The 17,571-nt window shown below is 40.7% G+C and overlaps 1 protein-coding gene across 1 annotated transcript in view; it reads right to left on the bottom strand.

The window, feature by feature from the left end:
- The window catches only part of LOC135472804 (CD109 antigen-like), a 30,841-nt gene that overhangs the window by 883 nt on the left and 12,387 nt on the right, over nt 1-17,571 (bottom strand). The window contains exons 11-36 of the mRNA XM_064752484.1: nt 16,632-16,856; nt 15,891-16,178; nt 15,504-15,602; nt 15,180-15,242; nt 14,132-14,326; nt 13,540-13,689; nt 13,199-13,270; nt 12,127-12,199; nt 11,293-11,431; nt 10,811-10,928; nt 10,294-10,407; nt 9,363-9,464; nt 8,700-8,828; nt 8,196-8,334; nt 7,692-7,868; nt 7,339-7,420; nt 6,241-6,403; nt 5,304-5,372; nt 4,476-4,647; nt 3,723-3,925; nt 3,271-3,420; nt 2,919-2,981; nt 2,209-2,318; nt 1,507-1,657; nt 1,158-1,260; nt 607-710 (exon numbers count right to left, since the gene is read on the bottom strand). Coding sequence (XP_064608554.1) covers nt 607-710; nt 1,158-1,260; nt 1,507-1,657; nt 2,209-2,318; nt 2,919-2,981; nt 3,271-3,420; nt 3,723-3,925; nt 4,476-4,647; nt 5,304-5,372; nt 6,241-6,403; nt 7,339-7,420; nt 7,692-7,868; nt 8,196-8,334; nt 8,700-8,828; nt 9,363-9,464; nt 10,294-10,407; nt 10,811-10,928; nt 11,293-11,431; nt 12,127-12,199; nt 13,199-13,270; nt 13,540-13,689; nt 14,132-14,326; nt 15,180-15,242; nt 15,504-15,602; nt 15,891-16,178; nt 16,632-16,856 — 3,453 coding nt within the window. The remainder of the gene's footprint in view (nt 1-606; nt 711-1,157; nt 1,261-1,506; nt 1,658-2,208; nt 2,319-2,918; nt 2,982-3,270; nt 3,421-3,722; nt 3,926-4,475; nt 4,648-5,303; nt 5,373-6,240; nt 6,404-7,338; nt 7,421-7,691; nt 7,869-8,195; nt 8,335-8,699; nt 8,829-9,362; nt 9,465-10,293; nt 10,408-10,810; nt 10,929-11,292; nt 11,432-12,126; nt 12,200-13,198; nt 13,271-13,539; nt 13,690-14,131; nt 14,327-15,179; nt 15,243-15,503; nt 15,603-15,890; nt 16,179-16,631; nt 16,857-17,571) is intronic.

A 17,571-nucleotide genomic window follows, 5' to 3' on the forward strand; every position in this document is an offset into this window, starting at 1 on the left:
CTCTCATCCTCCACACAAACGATAGGCTACATTCATTCATACATATCCTTCATCTCCCACATAAACAACATTATAAATGCTACCTTCATTCATTCCTCGTGCTACCCATAAATGATACTACATGCTACATTCGTTCATCCCTCATCCTTCATAGAAACGATAGGCTACATGTCACATTTCTTTCTTACCACGCACACCAAAGTCAGAAAAAACACAGGCTACATGCTACATTCATTCATTATTCGTACTTTACACAGAACTACAGGCTACATGCTACTTTCATTCATTCTTCATCCTTCACAAAAACCACATGCTACGTACTACATTCGTTCATTCCTCATACTTCACACAAAACCACAGGCTACATGCAACATTCATTCATTTTTCGTGCCTCACACAAAACCACAGGCTACATGCTACATTCATTCATTTTTCGTACTTCACACAGAAACACAGGCTACATGCTACTTTCATTCATTCTTCATCCTTCACAAAAACCACATGCTACGTACTACATTCGTTCATTCCCCATACTTCACACAAAACCACAGGCTACATGCTACATTCATTTATTCCCCATCCTCCGCACAAAAGTCAGTTACTTACGGGGCAGTTGGCCGAACAGCCTGCAGAGTCGTTAGCACAAACGGCAGAATCACAGAAATTCCCATTCAGCGACGATAGGGTATAGAACGAAAGAGCGGAATCGTCTAAAAAGGAGGCAAAAGAAATTTGTGAGAAAACATTCTGACCTAAATCTAGAGCGCGTGCTCGAATCCAGCTATCGCTATTTCAACTGTGCCTGAAATTCATGAGTAGCTGTGGTTTCTCAGGTACATGTCGACGGTTCACTCCGGGTACTCCAGCTTCCACCACCTATAAACCTGGCCGATGTCATATCGGTGAAGACTGCGAGAGATCCACGTTAACTACCAGTCAAAGAGTGCTGGAAATCCTTCCTGCGACAAGGAGGCACCTTATATACACCCTAAGGATTTCTTCGTGGTCATATGACTGAAAAATTGTTGAGTACGGCGTTGAACCCCAAGCACTCAGTCACTCCTCCACACATCTGAGAGCTCTTTTGAAAAAGGCCCCAATTTCATTTTAAGCACGATCGTGGCCATTGGCAAAAAATAAAAAAGAGTAAAACTAACCTGGGTTGTAATAGTCGAACACTCTGACAGGATTGGGCTTGGGTTTGTTAACGTTCCCACTTCCGATTGCCGTAAAACTGGTACAAACGCCTGTGCTTGTTATCTAACGAGGACAAAAATATAAGATTTTATAGTGTTCTAAACTGGAGAAATGCAGATCGGATCACATTTACAAATTAGCTTAACTCGGACTCGCACTTATTTAAGGAGTGAACTTGTTCAGAGTATGTCAGAGAAAACACTTGGAAAGTTTAACAGTGCAGATCGTAAATTATTGTTCACATATCATCCTTGTATATCACAAAGAGGATGAGTATCACATACTTCCATAGCAACGAATTTCGCTTACCTCATCCAGATACATCAAGACTTTGCCGTCCAGAACATCCACCCTCTTGGCCACAGACAGCAGTTGATCTTTCCCCTGCTGAGTCAGGCTAAAATCTGACGGCAGCCGGATCTCAATGTTCGCCATACTGCTGGCCTCACCACGGAGATATCTGACAACAGTAGTACTTCGTTAATGGAGCGCTCAAAGACAAATACTTCCCTAACAATGATAGTATAAGGAGCTCAAACCCGTTTCTAAATTCTGTTTGATTCATTTCATTTATGACATTTGCATTTAAGGCTGCATTCAGAATTTGTCACTTGTACCACAGCGGTTAGTTTTATGAGTGAAGAAAACAGGGTTGTCTGTAGAAAATCACTGACCGTCGTCAAGTATCTAACAAACCTAACCATAATAACCTATTCAACATAATTAATATTTGCATTTAGTTCAAAATTTAGATCTAAATTTATGACTGATATGGCCGTGGCATGATGTTTCAGAGCTCAAGGCAATGTAAAATAGATGACGGCATGGCTATATGCACAACAGAACACTGAGGTGCCATCATCAAAAGTCAAACAAAAATAACCCACAGTAAGCATCCAAGGTAGAATTTTGTCTTCAGAAATTGTGATTGGCTACCTATCCCAAAGAAAGACAGCGTGTGTTGGGAACCACATGCTTTGAAGAGCCGGCATCCTGGTGTATCGTACTCACTTGGCACAAACGCTTAGCTCAATGGCCGCGGGTGTGTCTCTGATAAGGGTCGTGGTGAGCGTGAACGAGGGCTCCAGTACTGGGGTCTGGATGTGGTATCTAACTGAAATCTGAAAACATGCGACGAAAAGACAAGTCAAACGATATGCATTATTTACTGTGTGAATGTGATACAAAAATATCACTGAACCCAGATCTTACTGCAAACCAGAGAATGGTGTCTAAAGGTAGCAATCCTATGCTCCATATAACTCTATGACTCGATATAACGCTACAAGCTTGACCGGATGTAATATTTATTTATTTATTTATTTGATTGGTGTTTTACGCCGTACTCAAGAATATTTCACTTATACGACGGCAGCCAGCATTATGGTAGGTGGAAACCGAGCAGAGCCCGAGGGAAACCCACGACCATCCGCAGGTTGCTCGCAGACCTTCCCAAGTACGGCCGGAGAGGAAGCCAGCATGAGCTGGACTTGAACTCACAGCGACCGCATTGGTGGGAGACTGCTGGGTCATCACGCTGCGCTAGCGCGCCAACCAACTGAGCCACGGAGGCCCTTCCCTGATGTAATACAAAGGCTAATATATAAGATACACTACCAAAATCATCAATAATTTAATTTAAATTTGTAATTTTTATAGAGATTTAAAAGAATTTTTATAGCCAAAGTGTGTAAAACGTTAATGTATATACATGTACTTACGGAGACCAAGAATACACCCATACCCGATGCCCGCACGGTAACACTGCTGGCGTTAACTGGTAGCTGAAGGCGATAAAACATGACAATGAAGACAAAGTCTTTATCTCATCGGTGATCCTGTGGGATGTGCTACAGGGCAGATGCTATTAAATTAGTCTTTTGTGTAAAATGCTGTGGGCAAACATCTTGCCTATTGCAAGGCAATAAGAGTATGTTTCTTTGAACAATTATCATAATTCTAACATTGAATCTCACTTATCGCTGTTCTTTGACAAGCCGATTTAAAAGTTTCCTTATGTTGTATTAACTAGAGAAAGCATGAAAACCCTGGCAGACAGACAGTACACTATACCGTAGCCTGTTGTAACTCCAGCCTGTTGGCGTCGTTCACAGTGAGGGATGCAGAAGTCCCGGCGGCCTCAACAGTGACAGAACCGTCCTGGGTTTTCGTGTAGAAGAAAGGCCCCATAGCACTGAGAGCCTGGATGGCGACCACTGTATCCTATAGGACAATAGAAACAAAATGGTACGATAAAAGGTAACGAAATATCCATCATTATATGATTAAGAGAAATCAAATATCTATTTTATTGATATTTGTAAAACAAATACAAAGTTTACCTAAAAGACAACTGGCGATATCACTGAATCCGGATTACCAGGTTATATTCGGTACTTATCATCATACAGGGAAGAATAAATACCAACAAGGCATTTCCATGATTTATACTTGCTGCTAAATGTTTCGTAATTCTCAACAGAGACACATACACGAATTCAGGTATAATACAAGGTTTCTCTTACCTGAGTGGAGACAAATCCGCCATAATCATTCTGCTGACTGACGAGCCAAGCCAGACACTGGGAGCTCTTGCTGATGTCTTTCTTCAGGGCATACACCAGACACACGTAGCTGGTGGCTTCAATGCTGGCTGCCTTTGACTGGTGTCTCGGCGGTTCCCATAAGTACACTGGTTCAGCTTCCACCTCCCAATACGTGTAGCCGTCTGTCAGTAGATAATAAATTATATCAATTCTCGTACATGTTTGATTCCCACTAGTAGCAACAGACACACCCACACCACGTGTCACCATTGGCGGGAAAACATACTGCTTACAGCCGTTTTTATACTTTCAGAGTAACATATGAATCTGTGAAATCGCCAGAACATATGAGTGTGTGGAGACATATAGATCTCTGAGACATCGCCAGAATATACGAGCATGTGAAACAGTTGAATCTTTGAAACATTGCCAAAACATCTAAATATGTTAACACATATGAATCTCTGAGACATCGCCAGAACAAGAGTGTGTGTGTGTGCGGTGAGGTAAATAACGTTACACACATTTATGTTGTTTTTGTTACTGTATGTGGCCCTTGCATATTTGGTGGACATTATCCGTTTCCAGCAATGCTGTTCAGCCAGATGCTATGTAAACACAAGTCTATTTTACAAACCAAAACACAGGTATTCTAATTTGTTACTATGCACAACCCACAATGCATAATAGATAAATTATGAATGTCACCATCTGGAATTTCTTAGAACTTACCTCTATTTGTAGCTCTGGCCTCAAGAGTTTTCAGCACACTGTCCGCCTGTGGGCTACCAGACAGGGCCAAAGCGTACGCTCCGATAGCCAAGTCATACAGGTCCGAGCTGGTATTGACGTAGTTCTCCACAAACCGTTGAGCCTTGGTGATAGTACGGCTGAAGTTTGTATCCTGTTGAGGAAAATATAATACACGAGGTATTTGTACAACAGAAACAAATATGGCACTGGGTTATGTGATTGTTCAGGTGCATGTACTCCATCCAGTCTGACTGGCTACTAGCTGGAACAATGTTACTGAAAATAGACAAAATCCTGAGGGGATATAGAAAATATTTTTTGTACACTTAATCGTTGAATCCGCTGCTTAAACCAAAACTCAATGGACAGCCTAGGACATCGGGAAAAGTTGGTAGTTCTGTCAGACTGATTCGAGCCATTCGTTAGACACAAGCAGCAATGAATTTTATCATGAAACTTCTTCCTACAGTCAGTCATATTGTGTAAGACACCCAACCAACAAGCATCGCGGGGTGTTCTCGTCTAAACAAGGAAACGTGAGATCGGCTGTTTCCATGATTTAATGCACTAGTAAATGTGCGTTAGAGTTCGTAGATAGAGAATCACATAAATAGAGCTTTGTCTCGCTTTATGTCCTTGTGATGATACATAATAAAGCAGACAAAACAAAGTCAAAAAATATATATATCTTGCAGTTAGAACATTCCTTTCAGATTATCTGAATAATTTTATGGTAGATACTGATAAATGAACACAGGACTATTAGTGGGTCTTTCCCGAGGACCCTCATCAGAAGGCCTCGTTTACCGTTGACGGATTTTCCAACAAGGCGGTGAGTACGTAGGCTGTCAAGGCGTCACCACCTCCAGATTGTCCCTGTAATACCACAAACCAAATAAGGACAATTAAGAGTTTTGTACCATTTTTATTGACATCAATATAATTTGTATAATTATACAGTTAATTTTCGTTTGATTTTGTTTTTATAACAGAGGATTAAAACAAAACTCAAGGCAGGTTTATCCTTAAAACCTAATTCCTTATCCGTTTGATGAGGGAGGAACACCGAAGTGTTCAGAGAAAACCATTGACTTTTTGCAGTTAACTGAGGAACTTTCCCACCTTCTTATTTTTACCCGCACATTTACCCGAACATTTACCCAAACACATGTGTGCAGTATTGGAAGACAGTAACTTTATTAGACCACATAAAGGGCCTAATACGTAGCCTGTTCATATGTTGTATGGGTATGTTGAGGACTACCGAACAAGCTACTGATATACAAGGCTAAAATTTCACTGGTCAGGTTTTAGGAAGAGCAAAAAACTAAAATTTCATTGGTCAGGGTTTAGTAAGAACAAAAAACTAAAATTTCATTGGTCAGGGTTTAGTAAGAGCAAAAAACTAAAATTTCGTTGGTCAGGGCTTAGTAAGAACAAATAAATGGTTAAATGAGTCTTGAGGGCAGTTTTATTTGTATATGCTTGAAGATTTTATACACGTTAAAAACTCGATTTTCCTCAAACTTTGATTATACCCAGACGGTCTGGCTGCCCCGGTAGATGTGACACGCGAACAACCTCATTAAAGCCTACATATTCCCTCATAGTATTTCTACCGGTTTACATTAACTATAAAAGTTTGTACTGTGCCAAATGTCACTGCAGTTCAGTATCCCTCCACATACCCCTACCCCACGCACCCCACCCAACACCCCCACAATCTGTTCGGGAATCTTGTTACCTGTAATCGTTTGCTGTGAAGTATTCCCTTGGACCGGAAGGATCCGTCCACGTTCTGTTGTGCAGCTATAAACGCATAAGATGCTCTCAGAGCCACTGGGTCCAGGTTCAGAAAGTCGTTATTGGCAGCCGCTACGAAGGACTTGGCGACGAAGGCTGTTAGCCTAGAAATGAATTGTATCATATCGGGGACTTACAGTGGATGACACAGGTCTGACAACTCATAATTAAAAACAGGATAATGGAGCTTGTTTATAATGGGAGATACTTGCCAAATGTGCCATATCGTTTGTCAGCAAATGCCATTGCGTGGTTAACTGTGTGTAGTGTTTAAACATCTGAACCCAAAAGACGGTGTCTAACTTGTTCGGAATATTACGAACATTCAATATGCTTTCCGGGATTTGGCAATAAATCTGCACAATGGTGTCAGTTACCAGTGCTCTAAGGGGTTGGAATATTGTTAACAACAATACCATACACGGAATAACTCAGATTTATTTACTTATTTTATTGGTGTTACGCCAATAAAGAATATTTCACATATACGACAGCAGGGGAATGACTCAGATTTAGAAATGCGATAACTTAAGTTAACAAAAACCTGATTCAGCTTTAAAAATTTTGGATGTGTTTGTTTCACTGTAGCGACATTGACAAAGTCAGACATCGAATTAACGACGTGTGGATAGTTTGCTGAAAAATGTCCAATGGTTTGGGTCACATAGATTGATTATATTTACACATCAAATTACTAGTAGGTAGTTTGGGCATTTGCATGTCTGATTGAAATACTGATATCACTTCATCCTAGAAGAGATAAACGATTCGTTTCACAAATAGATGGATAAACTACAGGTACAGGACAAACATTTATCCAGTTATGTTAAAACATTGCTTCAATAACTGAGCTTTTTACCAAATTTTGATTTAATGTTTCTTTGAATTATCTTAATGTTTCTGTACAGAGTTTGTAACTGGTCATCATTCTGTAATACAAAGACCAGAGTGCGGAGAGTAAAACCTGAGCTGCGACAATAATGGGAACAGTGGAAAATATGTTTTATGATTTATGTCTGTAAGTCCCTGGTTCACTTACCACAGATTGCCTTCTTTGTCGCGATTCCCGAATGCGCTGTAAGACCCGTCGTTCCTCCTGTAGTTCATCTGGCGTTGGAATCCTTCAAAACCAAACAAATATCTGAAAATTTCAAATTCTCTACTCCCTCAGTCTTGGATAACGTCCGCCGTCAAACACACAATACGTCCTATCTCTGAAAGATTCTAAGCATCATTTCAAATTCTGAACAGCTGGCACATAACGTCGGCCTGAAAATTATAACAGTTGATTTGAATTTAATCTTTCCCAACTGCAACTACATGTATTTTGTAAGAATATGCTTTCAAAACGTCTTTTTTCCTATATGTTCTTTAGAGCTAAATCGACTGTACCTTGAGAGATGAAGTCAATCGCTTGTCTCCTCCGTTCTCCTGTCAACTGACCCACGGACTGCAGGTATGTAGACACAAACACGGTGGGGGCAAAGTTCACCATATTCTGCTCTCCGCATCCATAAGACATGCGCACTAGACCTGCCAGGTTCGACACCGTGCCCCCCAGTACGTCACCTACGGAAATGACATATGGTCGTCTTGTATCACTTAACATATAATGGTATCGGCTTGTCATTTGTCATTGTTGACTTCGCCGCCCTGAGAATATCTCCCGCCACCCCTCTCTCCTGCCGCTTGGCTCAGTATTGGTTCCCAGCTTGATTTTGGTTGCGTCAGCTTGGTATTTGAGTTAATGTCTTAGTATTAGCACTTGTGCGACAAAACGTCTGTGTAAACTGATCGGGCTGTCACCATATTACTGTGTTACTTTCTGTTACTGTATATGACAGTTTATAAAATATCTAAAGGAAGCACATGAACTGACGGTGTCTTTGACCTTACCCACAAGCTTCAATCTGAGTTTCTCTGAACCCTGCACCACTCCTGGTGGATACGAAACTGGACTGGTGGCTTGATACTGGCTTGAGCTGGTTAGATTTACTAGCTGGATAAAATTGTATTCGTCCGCCACGCCCTCTGGCTGCATGTATGAAGAGTTTTGTCAGATAAAGTACTTGAGGGACAGTCAACAACCCAAAATGCGTCTTCCAACTAAGCAATTTTTAGAGTGATTGGCATATTTATTTTACTGGTTAGATTTTACTAAAATGGTAAGGTGTTTGTCATTAAATATTTTTCGTGGTAAATGGCAGCATATTCACTTTAATGTACCGTGATAAAAAAGATAAGATGTTAACGAAATATGTAAGTGGTTCAAATTCGGAGACTGAAAGGAAAACATTCTCGACCTTATTTAAACGAGAGCGCAAAAATGAAGACAGTTACATAACAGTGAACAAAGTTTTGCTCATGTAAATCTGAATGTCAGTTTTGAAGGTCACTTACCTCCACGAGCAGAGTCTTAGTGAGACCATCAAAGGCGGCTCCTGACCGGGCTGTCACAGTAATGGGAATATTCCCCAGCTTAACAGCTTTGATAGGAAACACAACAGATTTGGGAATACCACTGGGTACCTAGAAACGATTGGTTAGAGAGGTTTTATGCAAAATAATAAAACCAAAGAAATCAAGTGAACAGAACCTAATGTACATCAAATAATATTTATATTAGGCTGTCTTCCAAATAGAGAAATAATTCTTGAAATCGGCGATAACATTAGCCTCATAATTAAGTGAAACTCATTTAAAAACGCGTTGCGTGAGCGTGTATATATGACGTTAAGACGTGTGGCATTTTACCCCAAAAATTCATTCCCCTGCGTTATTAGCAATACTAGTTCATATAAATCTTCCAAATGCCATCACCATGACAAGACTGAAATATTGCCGACGTGACGTTACGTCATAATCATTCAAAATTCTGCTTCGTTGATGAGGTAAAGGATCCGTTATATCTGGACTCAACTTATTCCGGGAGACACCGTATTGATGTGATAAACATAATGTTGAAAGCGACATGAAGTCCCGTTGAATAGAAAAGGATGGCCTACCTGTTCACTGCGCCTTTTACCGTCAGATTTTGGGGAAAAAAGTATTTTGCAGACTCACTATTAAAGTCTGGCTGCGGGTTCCTGCAAGTAGAACTTCCACTCCAGTGTCACTGATGTCAAGAGTTCTGAAGCTATCAGATCCTTGTAGCTCAACATCAACCTGAAATCAAAAATGATCTGTTTTGGTTTGCCTTTACACGAAAAATAGACATTAAAATTGTGTATCAGTAATGAATCCTTAAACATATGGTTTCACATTCATGGAAGGCAAAATGTTTTCTGTCATTTTGTCCCGCTCGTTTATTTATTTCTGTCATCTTTTTTTTCATGTTTTATTTCTCATTAGGCGTTGGACATCTGGAAACGGTCACTGCAGACAACGTTTTACCACGCGCCTTCATCAAATGCATACTTGGACAAGCACAAATTTGCAATGGTTGGGACCTCTTGCAAAGCAATGTATGTCGACTTGCATGCTGACGCCCCCCCCCCCGCCCGTATATTGAATGGCTTTTGTTAACAGATAGCATATCCATGTCAAAATGTTTTCTGTCATTTTGTCCCGCTCGTTTATTTATTTCTGTCATCTTTTTTTTCACGTTTTATTTCTCATTAGGCGTTGGACATCTGGAAACGGTCACTGCAGACAACGTTTTACCACGCGCCTTCATCAAATGCATACTTGGACAAGCACAAATTTGCAATGGTTGGGACCTCTTGCAAAGCAATGTATGTCGACTTGCATGCTGACGCCCCCCCCCCCCCGCCCGTATATTGAATGGCTTTTGTTAACAGATAGCATATCCATGTCAAAGGGTGTCAAAACTGACTGAGTGACAGAGATACCGCGAGATTTACAGCCGCACATGTACTTGTCGCAACAAATATAATCTTGATTATTCAGTTTCGTGATATCTTTATTCTACCGGAAAGGTCATCATTACGGTTGATCGGAACGTATAACCAGTATTAATACTCAAGGTACTCACCGTTAAATTTATTTTAAGATTGTTGAAAACATTGACTTGAAGGAAGAGCTCTTCTCCTCGGATCACGGAGTATGGCAGGTAGATGTTAGCAAAGAACGGTTTGACCACGGTCAGCTGTGGGATACACAGTATAATTAAAATCAGAGCAGTTCTAGCTAATTTCCACAACAGACAAATTTACCGGATTCAGTTTACCTCACCACACAAATCTGTTCACAGTTGGAGCGTATGTTCTTTTCCTGGATATTTTTGTAATCCGCTTCAGTTTCTATAGAGCCTTCTTTTTATCAGCAAACAGCAAAGTGGCTTAGTAAACAAAAAGGTCTATCTATTAAATGTGGAACATCATTTTCTTCTTGCAAAAATCAAGGCGTTAGACACATTTCACCTTTGAGAACAAGTAACAAAGGTAAATGTACTAACTTGCCTCTTGAGAGCCATGAGAGCGATGTTATATCTCTGTCAATAAACATAGTAAACTATGTAAGAGATATCGAGTTCTTTCCTTGGTTATTACCTTAGCTGGTTCCTTAGAAACACCGAATCCTGTCTGGTCATTGATGGCGAAGGCTGTGGCCTGCCAGGAGGTGATGCTGTCCGGGGCTGTCGTCCGGATATTCACTTCCCCACGGGAACTGTCAAATCAAATGTTTGCGTTTAGCAGTTAACACAGAAGCGGTATGCGGTCATGCTAATTTGGTACTTCTTAGTGCATACAAATCTGTCTTCGTTCTACAGATCAAGAAACAAGACATTACTTACCTAGAAAGCTTATTTGTCGACGTAATAGTTAGTATGATTTTTGATACAAATGACGGATGGCATTCGTGCGAAACATTTAAACTGAAGTATTACTGAAGTTGTTGTTGTTAACGTACAGATGGTCTGAACAAACGATCTGAATTAACCCTAAGCCTGACGTGTGTGGTAGTGGGTGTATCATTGGTTTGTCCCAGCCTCCCAACCTTAAAACATTTACACTTTTTTGCCCTAACTTACTTGGCGACTTCCACACCAAACAGCCATGTTTCTGGGAACAGAGTTCTTAGTTCCTCAAGTTGTGAACCGCCAGAACCAGGAGATTCAAAGTCTGCTTGAGATGAGAAAGGCGCAGAACCTCCTTTTTTTGCACTTATGCCTTGAAAAACAAAATGAAACAAGAAAGACAGGTGATCCTGCCATCCCTAAATATGACGGGGCAAGCCAAGGGCTTAACCCTTAGAGTGACCCATTCATACCTTTCCTGTCATCAAATGTGTTCACCCTATACATGTACGTAGGACACATGTATCTGAATTTCTACACACAGGTATACATCCATGGAACCGGTTTCAAATCAATTGTGGTTGATTCAGGTTATCAGTAGTCACTGAATTCTATGTTATACACACGTTTCTCTGGGGCCAAATCTAAGGAGGAGGGGCGAAAAGACATTCCTGTCCCTCTGGGTACAGACATGGAAAGGGTGGAGTGGGGTGGAGTGAATCCTCAGCATCCAACCCCATCCCCACCCCTACCTTTCCATCGGAAACATAACTATCTATAAACTTTTATTTCAATAAATCTGAAAAACAGTTTACGCTATAAATGTCAATAGTAGGCCTACATGCTCGACGTTTGCGAGTTTATATTTTGTCAGATAAATAGCAGAAAGGACCTGCAAAACTAATCAACTTTCGGAGAACATATAGTTTATATTGTAATGATAACCGTATAAAGTTTATACATTTTAATTACATCGCAAATAGGAAACATACTTAGGTGTATGTTTTTAACTGTGACCCCGTCATTAGATGGAGGTAATGGCAAATGATTATCATAAAATATACTCACGTGCCCTGGGGCTGATTGTCGATGATTGCTGGCTGTGTAGGACACTGTCAGTAAGTACAATAAAGCCGGATGCCTGTAAACCAAAGTATTTGTTTATTTAATCGATGTTTAACGTAATACTCAAGCATTTTTCACTTATATCATAGCCGTCAGGATTGTGGGTAGAGTAATCAGAGTGCACGGAGGTAAACCAGTACATTTGACACATACTGATGAAATGTCTTGAGTGTAATGTACGGACTTGCGAGACATATTATTATATTAAGACAAATTATAGAATGTGAGGATGCGTGAATGGACATAGAAGGGTTGCCGTCCTCTTGCTGTCAACGTACAAGATGCCACAAACGATTTATGTATTTGGAAGGCATTTTACACAGTCGAGAATATCGCCACCAACGAAAAGCATCCAGAAAGTACTGCTATCGAAACACATGTCGTCTATCGATTTGAGCGAAAACACGGAAATAATTTCGTTAAAATTAGACATAAGGGCCTAAATTTTTAACGCGGTCTAATACATGTACTTCTCTTGGTGTATCCATGTAGATTCAAGTTTCAAGTCTCGAAACAAAACTTCGGGAAAATGCACATATCCGCCATTATTTTCATTGAAAATCTTCACCACGTCATTTACGGGTGGAATGTTGATTTAAGTGTATCGGACTATATCCCTATTATTGCAAACTATTATACCTCATAGGGTTTTCTCCGGTTCCACTGGTCGAGAGACGGTCACATGATATTCCGCAAAAAATGATGTACAACGATCCAACGAACTCTTGCTAATATCCAACGATCACCTGCGTTTATCCCACAGCAGTTATCTCCCTTTGAGAGGTTTCTGGCGTCTCCTTGTTCGTAAAGTAAACAACCGGAGGGTGGTAGCTCCGTTATCGACGTACAAATTCGGCGATTTAAACTCGAAAAGGTACTTTTTTTCGAGAGCGAAGCCCTCGTTGAATATAACTTGTCTAGAGCTGACAATTCCTGATGTCCCACTCCACAGTATGCACTATCTGTATAATATTACTATAGGCCTTTATACTCACTAGTCACAATGTCAACTTACCCTAAATGCCTGCTCAGCATCCGTCACGCTGCTAAGGTATCCACAGTCTAATCCAGATATGGAACGTGTAACCTGAAGAGAGTCGAACAAAACAGAAGCTTAGATGATTCGGTGGTATTTCTGGCTAACAACAGTAGCAAATGTCCGTGGTAAGATTTATATGTCATGCAAGTGAAAGAAACAGTGTAAAACATATTAATTACGCTTTGGGACTATTTAGAAGGTTTACTAACAATGTGACACAAGTCAAACATCTGTTGTCTGAACCATTTATGGAACGAGGACCCTTTTCTACTAATAACAAATAAAATGATCATAATGTGTTTAGAAGTGGTAAGTACCTGGCTTTCAGTGATGTCATTTCCGGACTTGAGCAGGAGAACCTTTTTGTCCACGACCAGCGTGGCAACCAATGAGTTGGGAGCTGTCAGCACCGTCATCGTGACGTCATCTCCTGGGTTCACTTCCTCCGCACTGAATCCGACAGACACCTGTAACACACCACGGTTGTTAACACTCACAACGCAGATAGGCCACTAACCAGGCAAGAAACACTGAGTGTGTATCGAAGCGTAAGCTACTAGAGCATATTGACCCTTAGTTGGGGATACCCCTATGTGATCACTTTCATTGACACACAAATGAATATCTGTACAATCACTATAAAATACCTGTGCCTATGATGTTTACAATACAATAAACGATTTACAGCACAGAGAGTAAAACCAGAGCAATCATCAAATGTGATAACTGCCATACACAGAACAATTTGTATTAGCCCTATTACCCTATAAGATGTTTACAAAGAATATGACTTTTTATTTCAGGCCAACACGGCATTTTGAGATCATTTGGAAACCACCACTGTCTTCGTTGTTTCACACATTTACTCTCCATACATTTCCACATACAGCTCGGATTTGCCGAGTATACCTTTGTTTCGAAGGGATCTTGGACAAAAAACTCTAAAGCATCAGCAACGATTTCTCCGCTCTGTGTCCTGAAGAAAGCTACAACCTTCGCTCGTGGCGCCATTGCTGACGTAACGTCAAAAGAGAATGTGAATGTTTTGGAGCTGACTGGTCTTGTTTCTTCGTACGTTCTTACAACTCGCCCCCGGGAGGATACCTGGGGTAAGAAAGACAGCGGACAGTGCATATGTAATCACACACATTTACCTGAAAGATGAGGTTAATCCGTTTAAAGAAAGTCATATTTTGATCTACATGTAGATGACAGAAACGCCTTGATTAAAGATAATAACTAGCATCCCACAAAAAGCAGTCAAACTGAAATCCAACGAAAGTTTCGAACGAGGGCAGACGACATTAGCCTACATATAGACCGAGGCACTTTTTATGGCGTCCTACAATAGTATTAATGTGTGCTCCTACCGGTTCGACCGGCCTCGATAGCTCAGTCAGTAGAGCGTCCCCGGTAGATCCAGGGTCAACCCTGGGTCGGGTCACACCAAAGGCATTAAAAGGGGAACTTTCGCGCTTGGCGTTCAGCATTAAGGGGATAGTGCAAGGACTGATTGACCCGTATCACTGTAAGTATAAGGGCTCGGGCGGGGCGACTTACTTGACTTCGGTAAGTCATTTCAGTGAAGCAGCACTAAATAAAAGAGATGCAACAATATGGTACATTACATGTACTCTAAGGACTTCTTCGTCGTCATATGACTGAAAAATTGTTACGCACGACATTAAACCCCAAGTACTCACTCACTAACGCACTGGTTTGACCCGCTTTGCTGTAACAGTGTTAACTTCTAGCACTCTAATTGCCCCATTATAACCGGGTTTATTTTGCCAAAAGAAAAGCATCAATTTAACTACATATTATGAAATAAATACTAAAGGGAATTATTGTGCTTGTATTCTGGATATCAGTGTTGTTGTGTTCTTAGAATAAACAAAAGAGAAATGAGTTAATGAACGAATATAACTGTCATTTCTTAGCAATCTAAATTACGTACCAGAATGCTAAATGAATCCGTTTCAACAGTAGACCGGAACTGTATCGCCAGGGTGTCTCCTGTCTGTGGAAAACAAACACACAACAAGCGAATAGAATAAATAGTCAACAGTTATCCGATTAATTAACGGGAATGAAACTGTTATTCAATTAAAAAATCATCCTTCAACGCATATCAGTCATAGAGAAGATCTCAGTTAAATGACAGAACGTTTCACGCAAATCTTCACCAGTAAACCACACTTGATGAAGCTTTTAAAACACTGTTACTGCATATATTACTGTATAGATCGTCGACATGAAAGCGTAAAAAATGAGTGCCAACCTTTGGTTTGGCGTTGGATACCGCCATCTGCAAGAAGCTGTTGCTTGGAGAGTAAGCTCGAGTTGCATACCAGTAGTAATCCCCTTTCTGGTATGTTGTCTGTAAACAGGAAGAATAAAACGACATAAATGAGCGAATATACCGCAACGTTATTTTCCCAATAATTTTGCATAGCAAATTTTCTGAGCGCTGACAGGAATCCAAGAGAACTTTCTCTGGACAAAGCTTAAACTTCTAATGTATTTATATGATGATGGAGATATCATTATCGCAACATTCTGTAGATGAAACGTCACTAAAAAGCCTAATTCTGCAATTTATATCATTCCTAAATCCTTTTGCACACATGCTTTGTAACAAGATATATCTGTATCATGCTGAACTTACCACAATGCTTAGCCTTTCTGCATGTTCGGGAACTGTGGGTATGTCAATCTTGAAAATACCGCCGCCAAGATCGGACAACGTCACAAGTACCCCGGTAATATCTTCCTGGGAAGCCTTGGGAGCCCGTACAAAGGACACCTCTGCCAGGGAACTGTTGGGCGGGTTTGTCTGTGTGAGGGAAACTGTCGCTTCGGCGGTGTGAGTGACCTGGTGGGTAAACTCTGCCCGTAATGTTAGGTTACCCAGAGGTCCATTAACCGCTGTTCCATCTTGCTGACTGACCTTCAACTGTCAATATAATAAAAAGTTATATTAGACGACGTTTGCAATCACATCAACAGACACGTCGGCTTTCTACGATGGCGGATAATGAAATGTAGGGGTTTACTAGCCACGCGAATTCTCCAAGACGTGTAACGTAACTCTAATATAACATAATAATTTTAAACTATGAAATGGCAGTTGCTGTTACCAAACTCCAAGGAGCTTCGCTGTTACATTGTTTACCATATACATGTACTCAAAATAACATTATTCCCATTTTTCTTGCCATGTGAATACAACCTTAGTCCCAAAGAAACAAAAATGCTCCATTCCTCTAAGCATGCTTCTCGAATTTCTAGTCATGGAATGGTAGACGCTGTTACAAGAAACCAAAGAACAAACAGCAGTTGTATAAAATACAAAACCAAGAGACCAAACACCAATCCTGGCGTCTGGAAGGTTTAAGTGCATACTCACGATAACGCTATAATCGAGCCCCGGTTTGAACGTTCTGGAATTCTCTGGAACGTACTCGACTTTGGTCGAAGTCTGATATACTGTGACACGCTTAGACTCAGTCACCGTGCTTCCTGTAAGGGTTTCCCGTAGCGTGGCTTCCACCTCAAAGTCAATAAGGTAATTGTTCTTCGTCAAGTTGCGGAGATCTTCTACGCGAAATGTAAAGGTGGATCTTCCAACAAACTGAGAAGAATACAAACCGTTGATACATTTTGTGATGCAGTGCCGTCAAATGCTGCTTTTAGGCATTTACATGAAAAGGTAGAATAAAATTTTAACTGCGGTAAATTGAACAGAGACCGGATTTCACCGGTAACGTCTGACAATTTGCCAAATATTACATTCTCCAGGCTGTTGTATTTCTTTTCCCGTACTGATGTCTTTTGGGTTTTAATGTATTTATTTAATTGCTTTTTAACTATATACGCAAGCATTTCAGATTACTGAAGCTTGCTTCCTAACAGGCTCACATAATTTCAGTTTATATTAAAGGAATAGTGTCCAGATTTACCTCCTGGCCCTAATTATAAAGATTATAACCTATTCAAACAGTATATTACCAGGCGGGCTTCTGAGCAACGCGGGACCGGTAGATCCAGGATCAATCCTTGATCGAGTCACACCTAAGACTTTAAAAGAGGAAGTTGTAGCTTCCCCGCTTGGCGTTCAGCATGAAGGGGTTAGTGCAACGACTGGTTGACCCGTATCAGTATAATGGCTCGGGCGGGGCGACTTGCTTGCCTTCGGTAAGTCGTCTCAGTGAAGCAGCACTAGATAAAAGAGCGGTGGAAATCCGTCCTGCTACAAGGAGGCACATTACACGTACATGTACCCTAATGATTCCTGCGTCGTCATATGACTGAAAAATTGTTGAGTACGACGTTAAACCCCAAGCACT

The sequence above is a fragment of the Liolophura sinensis genome, chromosome 8 (genome assembly GCF_032854445.1).
Source record: "Liolophura sinensis isolate JHLJ2023 chromosome 8, CUHK_Ljap_v2, whole genome shotgun sequence".
NCBI lineage: Eukaryota > Metazoa > Mollusca > Polyplacophora > Chitonida > Chitonidae > Liolophura > Liolophura sinensis.